The 20,658-nt window shown below is 40.5% G+C and overlaps 1 protein-coding gene across 6 annotated transcripts in view; it reads right to left on the reverse strand.

The window, feature by feature from the left end:
• Positions 1-1,465: 1,465 nt before the first annotated feature.
• Positions 1,466-20,658, reverse strand: part of LOC133576485 (SAM and SH3 domain-containing protein 1-like) — a 487,427-nt gene continuing 468,234 nt past the window's right edge. For all 6 annotated transcript variants that reach the window (XM_061929754.2, XM_061929753.2, XM_061929760.2 and 3 more), the window contains 4 exons: positions 19,782-19,910; positions 13,550-14,487; positions 10,392-10,523; positions 1,466-4,308 (listed from right to left, as the gene is read on the reverse strand). In XM_061929754.2, coding sequence (XP_061785738.2) covers positions 4,045-4,308; positions 10,392-10,523; positions 13,550-14,487; positions 19,782-19,910 — 1,463 coding nt within the window. In that variant the 3' untranslated portion in view covers positions 1,466-4,044. The remainder of the gene's footprint in view (positions 4,309-10,391; positions 10,524-13,549; positions 14,488-19,781; positions 19,911-20,658) is intronic.

Raw genomic sequence — 20,658 nt, forward strand, 5'->3', positions numbered from 1 at the left:
ATTCTTATTCTTATTGTAATATTTTTCTATTTTGTTTCCATTTTTACCCCCATTATTTACTTTTTAAATTCGATCTCAATTTTGTACACTGCTGCTGGAATTTTTATTTTCCTGAGGGAACTCTCCTGAAGGAATCAATAAAGTACTATCTATCTATTGAACAGTGGTGTAAGTGTAAAAAATAAGTTAAGCAGTGTTAATAAGGAAACATCTAAGACATGAGGTGTCCAAAGTGAGGCTCGGGGGGTCATTTGCGGCCCGCAGCTCAGTTTTTACTATAGATAAACTAAACAAGTCCCAAATTAGAACAAAACATCTATGAAAAATTAAACGGGACCAAATCCCCCAAAAATGGGACCTGAAAACCAAAATGATTTCCATGTGTCCTGTCATGATGAAAAAGTGTGCACATTTCCTGCGAGACGTGATATGTTTTTGAGTGTACTAAAGCCCTCAAAAGCGTGTCAGTTGACCGTATAATTGCAATATTAGTAAATACAAGCTTACTTTCAAGCACAGTTAATATAAATACAATTATTATTGAATTATTGTATTGCTTTGTTATCTATAACGGTGTTTTTCAACCAATGTGCCGCGGCACACTAGTGTGCCGTGAGATACAGTCTGGTGTGCTGTGGGAGATTATCTAATTTTACCTATTTGGGTTAAAAATATTTTTTGCAAACCAGTAATTATAGTCTGCAAATGATGTGTTGTTGTTGAGTGTCGGTGCTGTCTAGAGCTCGGCAGAGTAACCGTGTAATACTCTTCCATATCAGTTGGTGGCAGCAGGTTGCTAAAGTCGGAAACAGGTAAAAAGGTATCTAATGCCTAAACCAAAAATAAACAAATGGTGAGTGAAAGAAAAGGCATTGAAGTTTAGGCAAGGCTATGCAGAACAAAACTAAAACTGAACTGGCTACAAAGTAAACAAAAACAGAATGCTGGACGACAGCAAAAACTTACTGTGGGGCGTAGACGGCATCCACAAAGTACATCCCGACATGACATGACAATCGACAATGTCCTCACAAAGAAGGGTAAAAACAACTGAAATATTCTTGATTGCTAAAACAAAGTTTATGCGGGAAATATCGCTCAAAGGAAAACATGAAACTGCTACAGGAAAATACCCCAAAAAAGAGAAAAAGCCACCAAAATAGGAGTGCAAAACAAGAACTAAAACACTACACACAGGAAAACCCCCCAAAAAGTCATAATGAGTCACGGCGTGATGTGACAGGTGGTGACAGTACTTTGAGTTAAGCGTTATATTGATGGTTATGGTTTAAAGTCATATCCAACAATTGCGACAACGACTTTTTGCTGTCAACTGAGTTTCGTTTTTTAATGATTTCTGCTGGTGGTGTGCCTCCGCATTTTTTCAACGCAAAAAATGTGCCTTGCCTCAAAAAAGGTTGAAAAACACTGGTCTATAACACAAAGCTAAGGTGTTTTTCAAATGTTCAGCTACACTGTTTTGGTCGGAGTATTTTTCATATGCAAAATGTATAAAAGTGGCCCTCGCATCCTTCCAATTTTTCCTCTATGTGGCCCTCGCTGGAAAATGTTTGGACACCTCTGGTCTGAGATCATTTGATGATTGTTGTTTTCAACTGAAGAGTGTAGAAAAAGTGAGCCTCAGGTGTTAAAGTAAACACCTTTACACCCCCTATGATGCTTGCTCCAAAGCTGGAAAACGACCATACCAAAAGGATAAAACTAAAGAAGCCTTTTTGACATCATATGAATCTGTTTTTTTAGGAAAATGTAAAAAGAAGTTAAGCAATTAAAAGCATTAAAAAAATCTGATTTGGCTTTAGAGCAGGGGTGTCAAACGTACGGCCCGAACAGGGTTTATCCTGCCCACGTGACGAGTTTGCTAAGTATAAAAATTAACCTGAAATTTTAGGATGAAAGAAACAGCTGTTCTAAATGTGTCCACTAGATGTCACAATAGCAATTGTTTGTATCTTTGTAGATGATGCTACATATGTACAAAATAAACCACATGATGTTAGTACATCAGTCGAGGAAAATGATCAAACTACATAATTAACATCCTGAAATTTGATTTTGATATCATTTTTTTATCTTGATAGATTGAAAATTAACACCAATGAGTTGACTGATGAACATTTTCACATAATTTATTCAGTAAATATAAATAACGACAAATAAATGATTAACCGCAACATGTAAGTGTAAAAAAAAACTCTTAACATTATGATTTGTACAATTTCAGAATGTGCTTGTTCTATTTTTAAACCAAGAAAACAATATGAAGTTGTCTTTATTTTTAAATTATCGTGCCGTGATTTTACCAGTCCGGCCCACTTGGGAGTAGATTTTTCTCCATGTGGCCCCCAAGCTAAAATGACTTTGACACCCCTGCTTTAGGGAAAAGGTGAATCAAGCTAAATAGGACATGCATAGGGGCTCTATGCAGAATTGTATTGATTGTTTCACCCATTTTTATTTATGTGCAAACCATTTTTATTAATATCTTTAGAAAGGTAATTAGATGGATGCTTTGTACTAAAAGAAATTCATGGGAAAATCTGGAAAATAATTTTAAGCCTTTGGGGATATTCTATTAAGAATTATCTTTAAAGCCAAACACGACGTCAAAGTCACAAGGGAATAATCTTTTTTTTCTTTCTGAAATCTCTCAATAAACTTCAGTCCTAAACAAAAATATCAAACATGTTTATTAAAATGTGACCCTTTCGAAGGCCTTGTGATCAGATAATGTCACACAGTAAAATAATTGATTATGGTTATGCACATTTATACTAAATGACAGCTGTGGTAACATTTGTTTAAAATGCATTTAAGGGGTTAAAATGAAACAAAAACAAAAACATTGCATGTTTGGCATTTTTGTTTAGGGCTAAAGTTGAGAGATTTTAACAAAAAAAAATAAAAATATATATATATATACACATTTTTGTCTTGTTTGGCTTTGGGGTATTGTGGAATAACTGCCAGTGTATTGTGCACCTGTGAATGCATTGGACTTTGGAATAAAAAAAAATGTAACATGAAAAAATCATGTCTAATGAAGTAACAGTAAAAAAAATAATGGCCCAAAATACAGCAACAGGAACTGAAATGACAACAAAGTCAGCTTTTGTCCTCTGAGGATTCAAATAGTTTTTTTTTTTTTTTTTAAATCTTCAACTCTTGTTTCGATCCCAGTACCATTCATTTTTATGACAAGCACTAACGGTGCCTGGGAAATCTGTCATTAAAGGGTATAATCAGTGACGGAGCAGGAAGGGGCTAGGAATAAGTTTGGGTAAAATTCCCTAGGAAGCACTCTGTCATTCATTCAGTGACATTTTGCAGGCGTGTGTTCTGCTCTTAAGAGCTTAGGACACTTAGGAATGTACACACAAGTGTAAAAATAAGTTAAGCATTGGTAAATGTAAAAAAACAAAAAAAATGTCTTTGCTAAGTGACAATGCTAATGAGTTACAAAAGCAAACTGCCGTGCTGTGCTAAAACAGCGAATTTCCAAGTTTTACGTCATTGTCGTCCAATTGCACTTCAGAGATTCCACTGTGCACAAATTGTGCTTGATTCCAAATATCAGCTGTGTCTCTTTGGATATTGTTGTTAAGTTCTCATATAATGGGTGTTTTTAAGTTAAAATACAAGAAAAATAATGCTCCGGCACATTCAATACTAAAAAAGTGACTACCATAAACATTCATACTGTAATGCTGAGGCGATGTGTAGTTCAATGTGCTTGGATACAGTGGGATTTTTCAGCTTGGCAGAAAATGAAGCAGAATATCATACTGAAACATGTTGTATAATTGAGTCACATGCTTAATATTTCTTGTGTTCCGTGTGTCATTGATGCTTTGGCGGCGCTACTTGCTTCTAATTCTTTCTTCACAAGAAATTCAAGCACCTGTGAAGTGACTTGACAAACAGGTCCTACAAAAAAATGTGCTGTCGTCCTCCAAGGCAAATGCTTCGGTAAGAATGCGTCCCTCCATTGTAAATTAAAAAGGCGAGTTCGTGACACTTTGTTTAAGACTCAGCGTCACTGCCCGCGGCGGTTGCCGCCCGCGCCTCGCCTATCATGCGTCGGGCGTGTCTTTCGTCCCGCACCCCGGCCCCCCGGGCGCCGCTCTCCGTCAACGAGGCCACTCCGCTCACGGAGTTGACGCCCGCCGCCGCCAGAGACGAGGCGTACATGGGGAGGCCGATGGAGACCAGCCAGTCGGAGACAGTGTTGATGTTGCCTGAGGGCGCGGGTCTGCGGCACATCTCGGTCAGACCGCCGGACGGGATCTGAGGTCACAAATGTTTCATCAGAATAAATGGATCTGCAGTTTGCATTCAGATAAAACACTTTGGAACAAACACTTCATCAAGGAGGAGAGTGATGGCGGCTGTGGCGCCCCAAATATTGGTTTTTCGCTCCTAAATCTACACGGCCACACGTTGCCCGCGCATCATTGTGCAGATCGCAAATTAGTCCACCATGGGCCAAAGAAAGCTGCGAGCACTTTACAGTACTAGCAAAAAAACCCAACTACACACAAAGTCAACACACATGGTCACTAGAGATGCGCGGTTTGCGGACACAACCGCGGAGTCCGCGGATTATCCGCAGATCGGGCGGATGAAATTAAAAAAAAAAAGATTTTATCCGCTCGCGGGTCGGGTCGGGCGGATTAATTAGATTTTTTTTTTTTTTTTTTTTTTTGCGGGTGGCAGTTAAACCAATTGGTAAATATATATACATAGTTAAATGTTGTTACCCACATACGAAAAACGAGCAGGCACCTGCTGCATATGCCACAACAGAAGAAAAAGAAAAGAAAAGAGATGGACACTTTTACGGAGCGGAGAAGGGACGCCTCGCCGGGGTCCGGGACCGAGGCCCCTTCCCCCGAGAGGGCCCCACCGGGAGCCGTAGCTGAGGCGATCCGCGAGAAGGGCCCGACGCACGTCCAGGGTCACTACCGCGCCCACCGCACCGACACCCCGCCTCGTCCGCTTTCGCCGCGGCCGGCGTCACGCGCAGCAGGTAAGCAGCTTACCTGCCCGCCACCCCCGTGGCCGGGGGCTCGTAACATGGGTCACTCCGCGCGCTCCGCCCGCGCAGCTTACCTGCTTGCCACCCCTGTTGCCGGGGGCACGTAACAGGGGTCACTCCACGCGCAGTGCGCTCACGAAAGGGGTGGGGCTCACCCTGGTTGATATAGAGAGCAGGACGGTGGCCATGGAATTTCATTTAAGGTTTGTGATAAACCATCAAACTCATTCGTTAAAAGGACTCTATAGTAATATAAAGCGAAATTTTCTGGACATTATCATGCAAGAAAAGTTTATTTTTGGGATCGCGATCACCGCGTAATGATTTTTAAAGGTTGCATTACATTATTAACTGTCCCATGTGATCAGCCAGTGCGATTGGAAGTCCATGCTCAATTATTGCCTCCGTAAATAAAACTTTGGCATTTATCACATCCAAAGAATCTGTTTGGGCGACGAAAAACGTTGAAAGTTTTCCACTTGTATCGCTAGCAACGGCATTAGACTTGTGTTTTTTTGTCCCAACATGGTCTTTTACATCGCTAATTCCTCCGTGTCCGATCGAAAAATTTTGTCTGCACAAGGTGCAATTCGCGTAGTTTTCACCCTTTTTTTTTTTTTTTTAATTAATATTAGATATATAACAACGGGCGGATGGCGGGCGGATGCAGTTCTGATCAAACGTTACATCGGGTGGATGGCGGATGGATGACGACTTTCTGACGCGGTTGCGGATGAGATAAATTGCCTATCCGCGCATCTCTAATGGTCACACATTAACACAACTTGCTCACTAAACTTTGTGGATATTATAAAAAAATGTCCAAGCAAAACACACAATTCAAAACAACACCCTTTTTAAATATCTTGCAATGCATGCTGGGAAAAATGCACAATACTCTCCACACTTGTACATGTTTAGGTACGTTTTAGTTGCGATTCAGTTACATTAATTATATATTCATTATATTAATATAATACAAAATATATATTAATATAATACAAAATATATATTAATATAATACAAAATATATATTAATACAATATATATATATATATATATATATATAGTACAGGCCAAAAGTTTGGACACACCTTGGGGGCCGCATTGGGCGGAAAAAAATTTGGCCGGGGTTCGAAAGCATGTAAAGTAACACTATATATAATTATACACACACAAACATATAGCCTATACATATATACTGTATCTGTACATACATACATACATACATACATACATACATACATACATACATACATACATACATACATACACATAAATATATATATACACAAACGTATATATACAGTACATACATACATATATATGTGTATCTATACATATGTACATATTGATTGTACAGATATGGTGTTGTTTCTGCTGGGCAAGTATGCCTGACGCGCCTCCTACAGCGCCTTGAGTCAGCTGCAGGGTCATCAGCCGGGGACCACCGCTCATTGGAGTTTCGCTCTCTTTAACCCCGGAACGCCTCCTGGTGGCGGAGCGGTGGCAGGGACGTCTCCCTGCCACCCCCTGCAGCTGACCCATCTTATTGCCTCGACCCCCAGTACTTATCCCTCCTCCTCAGCCACAACCAGAAGCTTCCCTTTTCTGCTTCCTCAGCAAGGGCCTTAGTTTCCCTTTGGAGCTTAGCCCCAGTCGTTCCCACATCTCGGAGCAGCCTTATAGTTGATGTGCCGACGAAGCCCCGGCAGCCTACTTCCACAGGGTAGATGGTAGTGGACCAGCCTGCCTCTCTGCACTCAGCAGCCAGATCTGCATACTTGGCTGCTTTGCGCTCGTAGGCAGCCTGGATTCCCTCCTCCCAGGGGATGGTGAGCTCGATCAGTATGGCAGACTTGGTAACAGCAGACCATAGCACGATGTCTGGGCGGAGTGAAGTGGTGGTGATTTCACGGGGGAACTGGAGCTGTTTGCCGATGTCAGCCCTCATACTCCAGTCCCTTGCCAGAGAGAGGAAGCTGCGAGGGCCTCGTCGGCTGGTGTGTCCTTTGCCTTCCCCTGGCCTCACAAACATGACAGGAAGTTGCTTGGCTATGGGCTGGCTGTTGGCCTCTTGTCTACTGCTCTCCGGGACTTCGGCCAGTTTCCTCAGGACTTGATCATGCCGCCATCTGTAGCGACCCTGTGTCAGCGCGATCTTGCAGCCTGATAGCAAGTGCTGCAGGCTGGCGTTGGGAGCACCACACAGGGGACAGCTCTCCTCCTGGCCGAACCACTGGTGGAGGTTTCTAGGGCATGGTAAGGTGTCATAGGTTGCCCTGAGTAGGAAGCTGAGTCTGGCTTGTGGCATCTTCCATAGGTCGGCCCAGCTGATGGGTCTGCTGCTGGTACCTTCCCAAGTGGTCCATCTTCCTTGGCGACCTTGAGACACGGCCTTGATGGTATATTGCTCCTGGTTTGCCCTTGAGACCTCCTCCACAACCATGGCTCTGCGTTCCCTCTTTGTGGCCTTGGACCAGAGGCGTGGAGAATCACCCCAGCCAAGCCCCGCTCTCCCTACTTGCACCCTGCCAACTATCTCTTGGTGTTGGAGCCTGCCAATGGCCTTGGCGACCTCTGGCCCTGCTTGCCACTTCCGGCCTGTTCGGGTGGGTACACGTGCGTTCCTCACTGTAGGATCTGAGGATTCTTCAAGTTCAAGAACCAGTCTGGCCTTCTCTTGCTTATAGCCCAGGGTAATGGACTGGATCGGCAGATGCAGCGAAGTTGCCCCAAATAAGCCAGTGTCGGAGAAGCAACGCGGTAGGCCCAGCCACTTTCTGATGTAGGAGTTGGCTAGTCTGTCCAACCCGTTGACTGTTGAGGATGGAATCTCGCACATCTTCAGTGGCCACATAACCCTTTGGTACAGTGTGAAGTTGTAACACCACAACTTGTACTTTCCGGGGAGCTGGCTCTTGTTGATACTCGCTAGGCCTTCTGAGAGTTGTTTCCGTGCTGCCTTGCCTGCGTGCTTGTCCGACAGGTCCGCATTGTACTGCCTCCCCAGGCTTTGGATGGACTGGTTGACCAGTAGAGGGATTTGCTCACCTCCTGCAACAAAGATGGTTTTGTCGCTCCTGGTGCCTTTGCGCAAGGAGAGGCTTCGTGACTTCGAGGGTTTTATCTTCATCCGTGCCCATGTCACTAGCTCATCCAGCCTCTTCAGACACCTTCTCGTGCATGGGGCTGTTTGCAGCACCACAGTGACATCGTCCATGTAGCTTCGGAGTGGTGGAAGCCTCTGCCCTGTCTGCAGCCTCATTCCTCCTACAGTCTGGCGGGCTCCTCGGAGGATGATTTCAAAAGCTGCGACAAAGAGGACTGGGGAGATGGAACACCCCATGGCGATGCCTACTTCCAGACGCTGCCATCCTGTTGTAAAATCCTGGAGGCTGAAACACATCTGGAAGTCCCTGAAGTAGCTGGTTACCAGGTTGATGATGGAAACAGGGACGTGGAAGAACTCCAATGCAAACTGTATGAGTTTGTGCGGGACAGAACCATAAGCGTTGGCAAGGTCAAGCCACACCACGTGGAGGTCGCTCTTCTCCGGCTTGGCCCTCTGGATCTGTGCCCAAATCATTGAAGAATGCTCCACGCATCCTGATGTATATGTATGTGTATGTGTATATGTATATGTATATATGTATATGTATGTGTATATGCATGTATATGTGTATGTATGTATATGTGTGTGTATGTATATATATATATACAGTACAGGCCAAAAGTTTGGACACACCTTCTCATTCAATGCGTTTTCTTTATTTTCATGACTATTTACATTGTAGATTGTCACTGAAGGCATCAAAACTATGAATGAACACACGTGGAGTTATGTACTTAAAAAAAAAAAGGTGAAATAACTGAAAACATGTTTTATATTCTAGTTTCTTCAAAATAGCCACCCTTTGCTCTGATTACTGCTTTGCACACTCTTGGCATTCTCTCGATGAGCTTCAAGGGGTAAGTCACATGAAATGGTTTTCCAACAGTCTTGAAGGAGGTAGCTCATCAAGAGAATGCCAAGAGTGTGCAAAGCAGTAATCAGAGCAAAGGGTGGCTATTTTGAAAAAAATAGAATATAAAACATGTTTTCAGTTATTTCACCTTTCTTTGTTAAGTACATAACTCCACATGTGTTCATTCATAGTTTTGATGCCTTCACTGACAATCTACAATGTAAATAGTCATGAAAATAAAGAAAACGCATTGAATGAGGTGTGTCCAAACTTTTGGCCTGTACTGTATATATATATATATATATATATGTTAGAGATGTCCGATAATATCGGCCTGCCGATATTATCAGCCGATAAATGCGTTAAAATGTAATATCGGAAATTATCTGTATCGTTTTTTTAATTATCGGTATCGTTTTTTTATTAAATCAACATAAAAAATACAAGATACACTTACAATTAGTGCACCAAGCCAAAAAATCTCCCTCCCTCATTCACACAAAAGGGTTGTTCCTTTCTGTTATTAATATTCTGGTTCCTACATTATATATCAATATATATCAATACAGTCTGCAAGGGATACAGTCCGTAAGCACACATGATTGTGCGTGCTGCTGGTCCACTAATAGTACTAACCTTTAACAGTTAATTTTACTCATTTTCGTTAATTACTAGTTTCTATGTAACTGTTTTTATATTGTTTTACTTTCTTTTTTATTCAAGAAAATGTTTTTACTTTATTTATCTTATTTTATTAATTTTTTTTTACAAAGTACCTTATCTTCACCATACCTGGTTGTCCAAATTAGGCATAATAATGTGTTAATTCCACGACTGTATATATCGGTTGATATCGGTATCGGTTGATATCGGTATCGGTAATTAAAGAGTTGGACAATATCGGAATATCGGACATCCCTAATATATATATATATATATATATATATATATATATATATATATATATATACACATACATACCTATACACATATACATACATATACTCGCATATACACATACATATACATATATGTACATATGTATAGATACACATATATATGTATGTATGTACTGTACATATACGTTTGTATATATATGTATGTATGTATGTATGTATGTATGTATGTATGTACATACAGATACAGTATATATGTATAGGCTATATGTTTGTGTGTGTATAATTATATATAGTGTTACTTTACATGCTTTCGAACCCCGGCCAAATGTTTTTTCGCCCAATGCGGCCCCCAAGTCAAAAAGTTTGGACATCGCTGGGTTTCTATGGTGTTGACTGAATGAAGTGCTAGCAGAAGTGTTGACCCGCACAAAATCCTGCTGACTTAATGTGAGTTGTAGTCCTTACAGCCATGCGGTGTTGTTTGCGTAGCTCTCGGACCCTCAACTGGTCCACGCTGGACGCCACTTCCTTGACGGGCTGCTGCAGGTCTTCGGAGTACCGCTGCACCAGAGGCTGGGGGATGCCACAGCGGCCATGCTGGGGGGAGGAGCAGATGCTCAGTGAAGGTGAACACACTCGCTTATGGGAGGAACAACAAACGTCTTCTCCCTCGGCTTGTTATGAGTGTAAATAAAGTCGGTGGTTTTGGAAGAGACGATGAAAGAAGGCTGGAAAGTGGTGAGATAACTTTGATGTTTTTGAGCTTCACTGTCTTCGTAAAGTGTAACATTTGTGCACGAATGCATACCAGACATTACTAGCCGAGCACGCTCATCAGATAGATTGTGGTGTCACATTTTTCTGTCACATGATTCGGTTTGATTGACATTTTTTTTATCATTCTTGTGAGTAGGGGTGTCCGATATTGATGTCATATACTGGTTCGATATCAGCAACAACAACAAAAAAAAAATGACTGAAGGATATCTGATTGCATCTGAAATCTTGGGTTATGCAGCGTGTTTACTTGTAGGACAGCCAGTTAACATCTAAATGTCCTCCAGAAAACACACAATTTCTTCTATTTCAGTCAAGTCATTTACAAAAGGTAAACATGGTAGGCTTTAGGCTACTAGGAGCTAGCAGCTACACAACAGCTAAGCACACTTTGAACAATATTGCAGTCTAAAACACAACATTTGTCAACATAAACAAGTATTAAATAATTATAGTTACATATTAGTTGCACATATAAAGTCTCCAAAGCAGAAGCATATTAGAAAGTAGCCAGTAACAAACGAGTCCGCATCTTTCAATTTACTGCGTCATGTCAAAAAACAAATTACCCCTCCACTTCAGTTTGAAGACAGCATAAGTCCATTCCAGATGGTTAGTAATTAACAGGTCAGTGTTTTTCATACCTACCATTGTTCTGTTTGGGTCATTTCACTTGATCAAGACTTTTCTAACATTCCACACAACAAAATAATAAAATTATGTACTACGATTCATGTGGATATATCTGTTTAATATCGGTATCGGCCAAATCACACAGCTCTAATATAGTTATCGAATCGGAAGTGAAAAAGTTGTTTGTGGACTCCCCAAATTGTGAGTATATACAGTCGTGGTCAAAAGTTTACATACAGTTGTAAAGAATATAATGTCATGGCTGTCTTGAGTTTCCAATCATTTCTACAACTTTCCTCCAGAAGGTCTTATCTTTGTCCATTAGATGTCAGATGAAATGAAAATTGAGCTGTTTGGCCACAATACCCAGCAATATGTTTGGAGGAGAAAAGTTGAGGCCTTTAATCCCAGGAACACCATGCATACCATCAAGCATGGTGGTGGTAGTATTATGCTCTGGGCCTGTTTTGCTGCCAACGGAACTGGTGCTTTACAGAGAGTAAATGGGACAATGAAAAAGGAGGATTACCTCCAAATTCTTCAGGACAACCTAAAATCATCAACCTGGAGGTTGGGTCTTGGGCGCAGTTGGGTGTTCCAACAGGACAATGACCCCAAACACACGTCAAAAGTGGTAAAGGAATGGCTAAATCAGGCTAGAATGAAGGTTTTAGAATTGCCTTCCCAAAGTCCTGACAAGTGTGGACAATGCTGAAGAAACAAGTCCCTGTCAGAAAATCAACAAATTTAGCTGAACTGCAACAATTTTGTCACGAGGAGTGGTCAAAAATTCAAGCAGAAGCTTGTGGATGGCTACCAAAAGCGCCTTATTGCAGTGAAACTTGCCAAGGGACATGTAACCAAATATTAACATTGCTGTATGTACCGTATCCTTTTGACCCAGCACATTTGGTCACATTTTCAGTGGACCATAATAAATTTATAAAAGAACCAAACTTCATGAATGTTTTTTGTAACCAACAAGTATGTGCTCCAATCACTCTATCACACAAAAATAAGAGTTGTAGAAATGATTGGAAACTCAAGACAGCCATGACATTATGTTCTTTACAAGTGTATGTAAACTTTTGACCACGGCTGTATGCTATAACTTCAGTTGTTATAGTTAACCACCACCTTGCTTGAGAGGAATAAACAGGATGACTTAAAATACTCCGCAAAGTCAAAGCAAAAAGGTATAATACAGGGGCGTCACTAGCTTTTAAGGACAGGGGGGGCTTAGCCCCCAGGAGAGCGAACGTAGCACACGAGCACAAAACTTCACAAACGGCTAACAAAGACTTAGAAATTATTCATTGTTATTATTATTATTTAAAAAATGCACGGGACGAAATGAAATGCTCCCCGGGACGATGGCTTTTAACCATTTTTTTTCTTTTTATGTATTTATTCATTTTACATGTTATATTAAATGTCTTGGTTTTTCCTCCCTCTGAAAATCCTATGAAATGTTTAACAAGCCATCCTATAATAATACGACAGCTATTAATGTAACAATACAATAAAACAAATATATTTAATTATGTTTTTTTCATTATTTTAACATTAGGCTAATGTATATTACTTTATATAGATTCTACAAGAGTGATGTGGGCATTTTCTATATGAACAAGTCCAAGGACCGCAAGCAAGGTCGCAGAGAAATTGCGGACTGGATTTTGAGTGATGTGGGCATTTTCTATATGAACAAGTGGAATGGATTGGATACCGACGCACTAAAGGGGCTCTCTACCTAAAAGTACCAATGATTGTCACACACACACTAGGTGTGGTGAAATGTGTCCTCTGCATTTGACCCATCCCCTTGTTCACCCCCTGGGAGGTGAGGGGAGCAGTGGGCAGCAGCGGTGCCGCGCCCTGGAATAATTTTTGGTGATTTACGCTATGAAATGAGGGGAAACTGAGTGAATAATGACAGGTTATATGATTAATTTATTTAAACTCATATTCGGGCCACTTTATAATGAATATGTCGGCATGTATTTGTAAAAAAATAAATAAATATATATATATATATATATAACACCAAATTATTTAGGGGGGCTTAATAATATTTTAGGGGGGCTTGAGCCGCCCTAATATAGGCCTAACAACGCCAATGGTATGATATGAGTGACAGTATTTGCTCCCTCAAGCCAGATAAACGGGAAGTTTATGTGTAAAAATAAATCGACAGTTTGTGTTTTGTTTACCTTGTCCGAGTAAGGCTCCTCCGTGAGATCGATGCCCTCAGCCTCCAGTCGCTGCTCCAGCAGGGTGAGCAGGTCAGGGCTCATCTTGGACTGGGACACCTTCCTGGACACGGCCACCTTGCTCCCCAGGTCGGAGAGCCAAGGGGGCGGCTGCGATGCGCCCGCGTCCTCTCCTCCGGGGGACGGCGAGGCGTGGCAGGGGCTGCTCGGCGTCTTGGCGGGCAGCGGCGGCGGAGCGGCGCTTGCGCTGCAGCGAGTTACGGGGCTGCTCGGTTGGGAACGGGTGAGCGAGCGTGTCGGGGAAGGCGCGGGGGACGGCGAAGAAGGCAGGGAGAGGGGGGAGTGACTGTTGGCGAGTCTTTCTCTGGACTTCTTAGCGGGGACAGGAGGCGGCACTGGTGGCTTTTTGGCATGAGTTCGAAGCACTCTCTCATTACCTGGGGTGGACTCAGGGGGACTTGAGGTTGGCGCTGGAGGGGAGGGGGCTTGGCTGGTGGGGCAGGGCGGGCGTAGAGGCAACTGCGAGGGCACAGGTGGTCTGTCAAGCCTCGGTTTTGGACTCACTGGTGAAGTCCTCGGAGAACCCTTAATGGGGCTCCTGGCGTCCGGAGCTTTAACCTCCATGTCCGTCCTTTGTTCCCAGTGCAGGTCCCCCAGAGAGTGGGAGCGCTTCCACGACGCGGTGAGCAGGAAGGGTTCGTCCAGGTCCTCGCAGCTCCGACTGGTCCCGACGGGCGAATGTCTTTGGGCTTTGCGGAGCCCCAGCAGGTTGAAAGCCTTCAGGGAGGATTTGCTGAATAAGCTTTTAGGGAACTTTGTGCGCTGGTTCTTGCTGTCCTGCTGCAGCGCCTCACTGGAAATAGTCATGGGGAGGGTGGGATAGTCCGGAGACTGGCCGGCGGAAGAGCGACCGGAACGGGACGTCTTCTTGCTCTTACCTGCAATTGGAAAAAAAATGACTTCCAAGAAGAACTTCCTGATTGTATAGTGCAGCCAACTTCTAAAATACAGGACAAGGGGTCACTTTTACAAGACGTTGTTATGGCAACAAGTATGGTCTGACACTAGAATGAAAAGCTGAAGCAACTTACCGGGTGACAACAGCCAAAGTATTTGAATGAGATGAAAAATCGAAGTTCCAGACAATGAAATGTCTAAACGGCGCCCAGCAAATGGAACAAAGAAAAATGCTTTTTTGTTGACTGCTACTACTACTACTACTACAGAGTCATGTGACACCAGCTGAGGGTATCTTCAGATCAGAGTCTTTTTTTTTTCTTTCCCCTCTCTCTTGAGTACAAGGGGTGTTTCAGAAAAGAAAGATCAAGGCGTTACTGAAAGTGGGGAAAAAACACATGAGAAACAACAAAAATAAAGATGTGATTACGAGCCAAATAAAGGTTTTGAATTCCATTATTAATTTGTCATTCTTAAAAAAAAAAGCAGGAATATTAGGAGGAAAAATGTGCAATTTTACTGGAAAAAATTGCGACGATATGAGAAAAGTTGTGATTTTTAAGAGGACAATACTGTGGTTCAATTTATGAGAACGAGCATTGTCCACATAGAGGAAAACGCCGTACTTGTAAAAGAAAAAAAATGATTTTTACACAAATATTAATTTGAACATTTTGCATAAATATCTCATATTTACTAAAAAAAAAAAAAAAAAAGGTTGATAAGAATGATGTGTTTTGGCTGTAAAGCAATAAAAACACAATTTAAAAAAAGTTGGAGAAAGGAGAAAGTTGTATTTTACCCCAAAAAATGAGAAAGAATGTAATGTTTGAGGAGAAAAAATAATGATAAAAAAAAATCTCCGAAATAAAAATTGTGATTGAGGGAAAAAGTGATTTTAAGAGAATAAAGTCATATATATATACAAATATAATACAATATATCAATATAATATATCAGTATATATTATACACTGTATATGTCCCGTTCGGGAGCCTATCCCAGCTGCATTCGGGCGGAAGGCGGGGTACACCCTGGACAAGTCGCCACCTTATCACTGGGCCAACACAGATGGACTGACAACATTCACACTCACATTCACACACTAGGGCCAATTTAGTGTTGCCAATCAACCTATCCCCTGGTGCATGTCTTTGGAGGTGGTAGGAAGTACCCGGAGGGAACCCACGCATTCACGGGGAGAACATGCAAACTCTACACAGAAAGATCCCGAGCCCAGGATCGAACCTAGGACCTTCATATTGTGAGGCACACGTGCTAACCCCTGAACCACTGTGCTGCCCTATACTGTGTATATATAATATGTAAATATTACATATATGTTATATTCTATATTGCTTCTATGGTACATTTTTAGTCTACTTTATACCTGCATTATCCTTTCCATCCTTTGTAACTGAGCTACTGTATGGAACAATTTCCCTTGTGGATCAATACAGTTTGTCTAAGTCCAAGTCATTTCTACAAGAATGGTTGGTACATTTGAAGTGAAAATTGCCAAGTAATTAGCTGAAATATGACACTAAAATGTCACAACTTTAAATATTATTTTACAAATCAATGAGTATGAAGTTGTATGAGGACAATGCAATTGTCATATTAAATATTTAAATCGAATTAAAGACATATAACATTAAAACAATACAAGGAAAATGCAATTTTACATAAATAGTAAAACGAATATCATAATGTTTGCAGTAAATACACTCAGAATTTGGAGATATTTTTTGTGTCACATTTTATTTGAAAAAATTATGATTAAAAAAGATTATTTTACTATGATGTTATGTTATGTCAAATAGTCATGTTAGGAGTAAAAAGTAGTCATTTTATGAGGCAATTTTTTCAAAGCTGTACTCTTATGCAAAAATGTCACCATTTTACGAGAAAAAGAGTTGTAATACTATTTAAAAAATAGGTCATGCAATTATGAAAATGACAACGTATAATGACAAAAAATTATAAATGGCAAATATTAAAATCAAAATAAGATATATAAAATAAAGTTGCAGGTGCAAGGGAAACGACATTGTAATATTACGAGAACAAATACTGTAGGGTTAAAAGGAACAACTCGGAAAATGTACAAAAAAAAAGTTTTAATATGAGAAACATATTATTGAATAAAATTGTTACATAAGCAAAAAAAATATGTATATATACAGTACATGCCAAAAGTTTGGACACACCTCCTCATTCAATGTGTTTTCTTTATTTTCATGACTATTTACATTGTAGATTGTCACTGAAAGCATCAAAACTATGAATGAACACGTGGAGTTATGTACTGAAATAACTGAAAACATGTTTTATACTCTAGTGTCTTCAAAATAGCCACCCTTTGCTCTGATTACCGTTTTGCACACTCTTAGCATTCTCTCGATGAGCTTCAAGCACACCTGTGAAGTCAAAACCATTTCAGGTGACTACCTCTTGAAGCTCATCGAGAGAATGCCAAAAATGTGCGAAAAAGTAATCAGCGCAAAGGGTGGCTATTTTGAAGAAACTAGAATACAAAAAATGTTTTCAGTTATTTCACCTTTTTTTTTGTTAAGTACATAACTCCACATGTGTTCATTCATAGTTTTGATGCCTTCACTGACTATCTACAATGTAAATAGTCATGAAAATAAAGAAAACGCATTGAATGAGAAGGTGTGTCCTGTACTGTATATGTATGTTTGTGTGTGTGTGTGTATATATATATATATATATATATATATATATATATATATATAGTGATATTAAAAAGATGGAATTTTATGAGGAAAATAACAAATTTTTCTACAATTTGTAACATTGATAGAAAAACTTATTTTTATGGAAAAGAGCAGAAATGGAACAAACAGTTATTTCACAAGAAGTCATAATGCTAAAAAAATGTAGAACGTTTATGCATTCAGTTTGTCATTTGACTGTTGTGGTTCATTTCCAAAAGCTAATAACTTTTAACACAGGACAGATATTGAGTAGGAGAGCGATACGGAGAGGGACACTATGATGCAAGAACAGGAAAGTGATTACATGACATGGATTACTACTGATCACAGCCTTCAGGGATCAACAGTGATATTATGGCTACAAATGATGTATAAACATGCCCCGTTCTGCTTTAAATGGTCAAAACTATTCTTTAAACTCTGCGACATATTGTTCGTACTCTTAGCACTGTGGAACCCTGAAGAGAAAATGCAGAATGTTAAGTTAAAAAGTTAGTTTGTATAGAGAAAAATGAAGAGGAAAACAAGAGCAAGCAGCACCTTCTTTATTGGGTTTTTATCAGGGGGAGGGAGGTTTTTGCTTTTAATTCCACAATTGAAATCTCCATCATGGCAGAATAATCATAGCTGACACACACCCACACACGTAAAAAAAAACCAGCAGATTTGCGCTAAAAATTCCAAATTGAATTGACAATATCTTCCGAATTTCAATTCAATTAATTTGAATTGAGGTTGCAAACAGGAAGTAGAATTAAAATTCCAACTGGAACTAAAGAAAGTAGAACTAAAATGGAAATTCTATTGATGGTTTCGGTGTGTTCCAGAATCATGCTTTACATGCTTGTATATTACTATATTTTAAATAACGGTACATTTTTTTTTTTTTTTAATCGACAATTAAGTAACGCTCGCTGACAGCATAATAAAGTTATCTTAGCGGATGCAACCAGGTAGCATTTTAGCGAATTGTGTCAGTATAAATCTAAAAGTCATGGATGTTGTTTTTTTGGTGCTATCTTGCTATTATGCAAACTGTTAACAAGTTAACATGCTAAAATGTATGCAAATTGTGTAGGCATAAAAGTCATAGATATTGTTTCCTGGCGCTATCTTATTAACATGTGGACTGTAAACAAGTTGGCATGTTAACATTTTAGCCAATTTTGTAAGTAAAAAACTGTAAGTCATAGATATTGTTTCTTGGCGCTATCTTGCTAGCATGCGTATTGTTAAAAAGTTAGCATGCTAGCATTTTAGCCAATTTTCTTAGGTATAAAACTATGTGTCGTGCATATTGTTAAATGCCGCTATCTTTCGAGCATGCAAACTGTAAACAAGTTTGCATGCTGGCATTCTAGCCAATTATATAGGTATAAAACTAAACTCGACGCTATCTCACCTGCATGCAGACTATTATCAAGTTAGCATGCAAGTTTTATTGATATAAAATTAAAAGGCATGGATATTGGTACTTGGCGCTGTCTCGCTAGCATGCTAACAGTTAGCTTTTCAGCATTCACACACAATTTATACAGATATTGCTTTTTGCAGTTTGATGCAACTTAATGCAAAATATTTATTTCCCATAATGCTTTACTTTTTCCAAATATTTAAAATGGAGGTAACTGGTGTTGAATTGAATAGTAAGCTATTTCTAATATCTACAGCAAAACATTTGCTAAATGTGACAAATTCCTTCTGTTACTTGGCTATAAAGAATGTATTGGAATTTAAAATAATTTAATTGCACGTCCTGTAATTCAAATTCAATTCAAAATCCCGTTTTTCAACTGAATTGAATTGAAATGTCAAAAGTGTAATTTTGCACAAGCCTGAAAGCCAATATATACAATGGAAAGCAATAATCAGGGGCGTCAGAGCTGTGATTAATGAGTTATGGCGGGGGTGTTTTTCTGTTTTTTTTTATTGAATGTGCCGTGGGCCGCACACGACCGCACTTTGGACACTCTTGGAAGCAAATCAGGTCAGCAAAGAGCCAGAGCATCATTTAAATGTACTGTAAATAAATCTGAAACGTTCTCTATTTGAAAAAATATTTGCTTTGAGGCACCTGATGCAAGTGTTAAAATATATTTAAAGACAAGCTGTGTACATTTAGCAAAAATACTCGTAATCGTCCCCCTTGTGTACTCTCATCAGAGCTGGGAATCCTTCGTTTGGCAGCGAGTTTGTTCTCATGTGCACGGGGGAGGGTTTCTCCCTTTGGCCATAGACCCCCAGCATGGTGGGGTAGACCAGGCTTAGTGGTCTGGGGTCCTTCACAAGTGGGCTTTGGCGCTGATGATACGGAAGGCCTACAAGGATGGAAAGAGTGATGGGGGATAGAAAAAGAATGTCATGAGTAGAGCAGGACAGATTGAGGGTTTAAAAGCAAGATGGCTGCCCAGGTAGGCGGAATGCAGAGGCGTGGAAGGGGTGTGGAGTAGTAGGAATGGAGTCGCCGTGCCGAAAGGGATATTCGATTTTACTTAGGACTCCCGGTGATCAAGTCTGAGTGTAGCCATCATTACCGTTCTCCAGGTTCTCGTTGCTCTCGTAGCACCCGGAGTCCCGCGGGGAGTCTCCCACAAGACCTCCACCGTCGGACAGCAGCTTCTCCTGGGAGCCCGGCAGACCGCCACGCTCCGGGTCGCTGCTGCCTGGAGACACATATGTATGACAGTAGATGACCACAATGTATCATACTTAGCATCTTCTTCTGGATTGGTTGTCATGCAGACCAGTAAACACAGACACACAACACTGGTGGAGTTATTTTATGGAAGTCTTGTAGTCGTGTTGAGAAATGTGTCGTTTCTGCCGTATAAAACACAAAAAAAGTGTTTTCGCTGCCCCAGACTGAAAAACCGTATGATCCTGTCTAGAGATGTCCGATAATGGCTTTTTTGCCGATATCCGATATTGTCCAAATCTTAATTACCGATTCCGATATATACAGTCGTGGAATTAACACATTATTATGCCAAATTTTGTTGTGATGCCCCGTTGGATGCATTAAACAATGTAACAAGGTTTTCCAAAATAAATCAACTCAAGTTATGGAAAAAAATGCCAACATGGCACTGCCATATTTATTATTGAAATCACAATGTGCATACTTTTTTTAAAAATGCCTCAAAACAGCAGCTTGGAATTTGGGACATGCTCTCCCTGAGAGAGCATGAGGAGGTTGAGGTGGGCGGGGTGTATATTTTAGCGTCGTGGAAGAGTTAGTGCTGCAAGGGGTTCTGGGTATTTGTTCTGTTGTGTTTATGTTGCGTTACGGTGCGGATGTTCTCCCGAAATGTGTTTGTCATTCTTGTTTGGTGTGGGTTCACAGTGTGGCGCATATTTGTACTGTTGACCAAGTATGCTTTACATTCACTTGTGTGTGTGAAAACCAAAGAT

Source organism: Nerophis lumbriciformis, linkage group LG34, assembly GCF_033978685.3.
Source record: "Nerophis lumbriciformis linkage group LG34, RoL_Nlum_v2.1, whole genome shotgun sequence".
Taxonomy (NCBI): Eukaryota; Metazoa; Chordata; class Actinopteri; order Syngnathiformes; family Syngnathidae; genus Nerophis; species Nerophis lumbriciformis.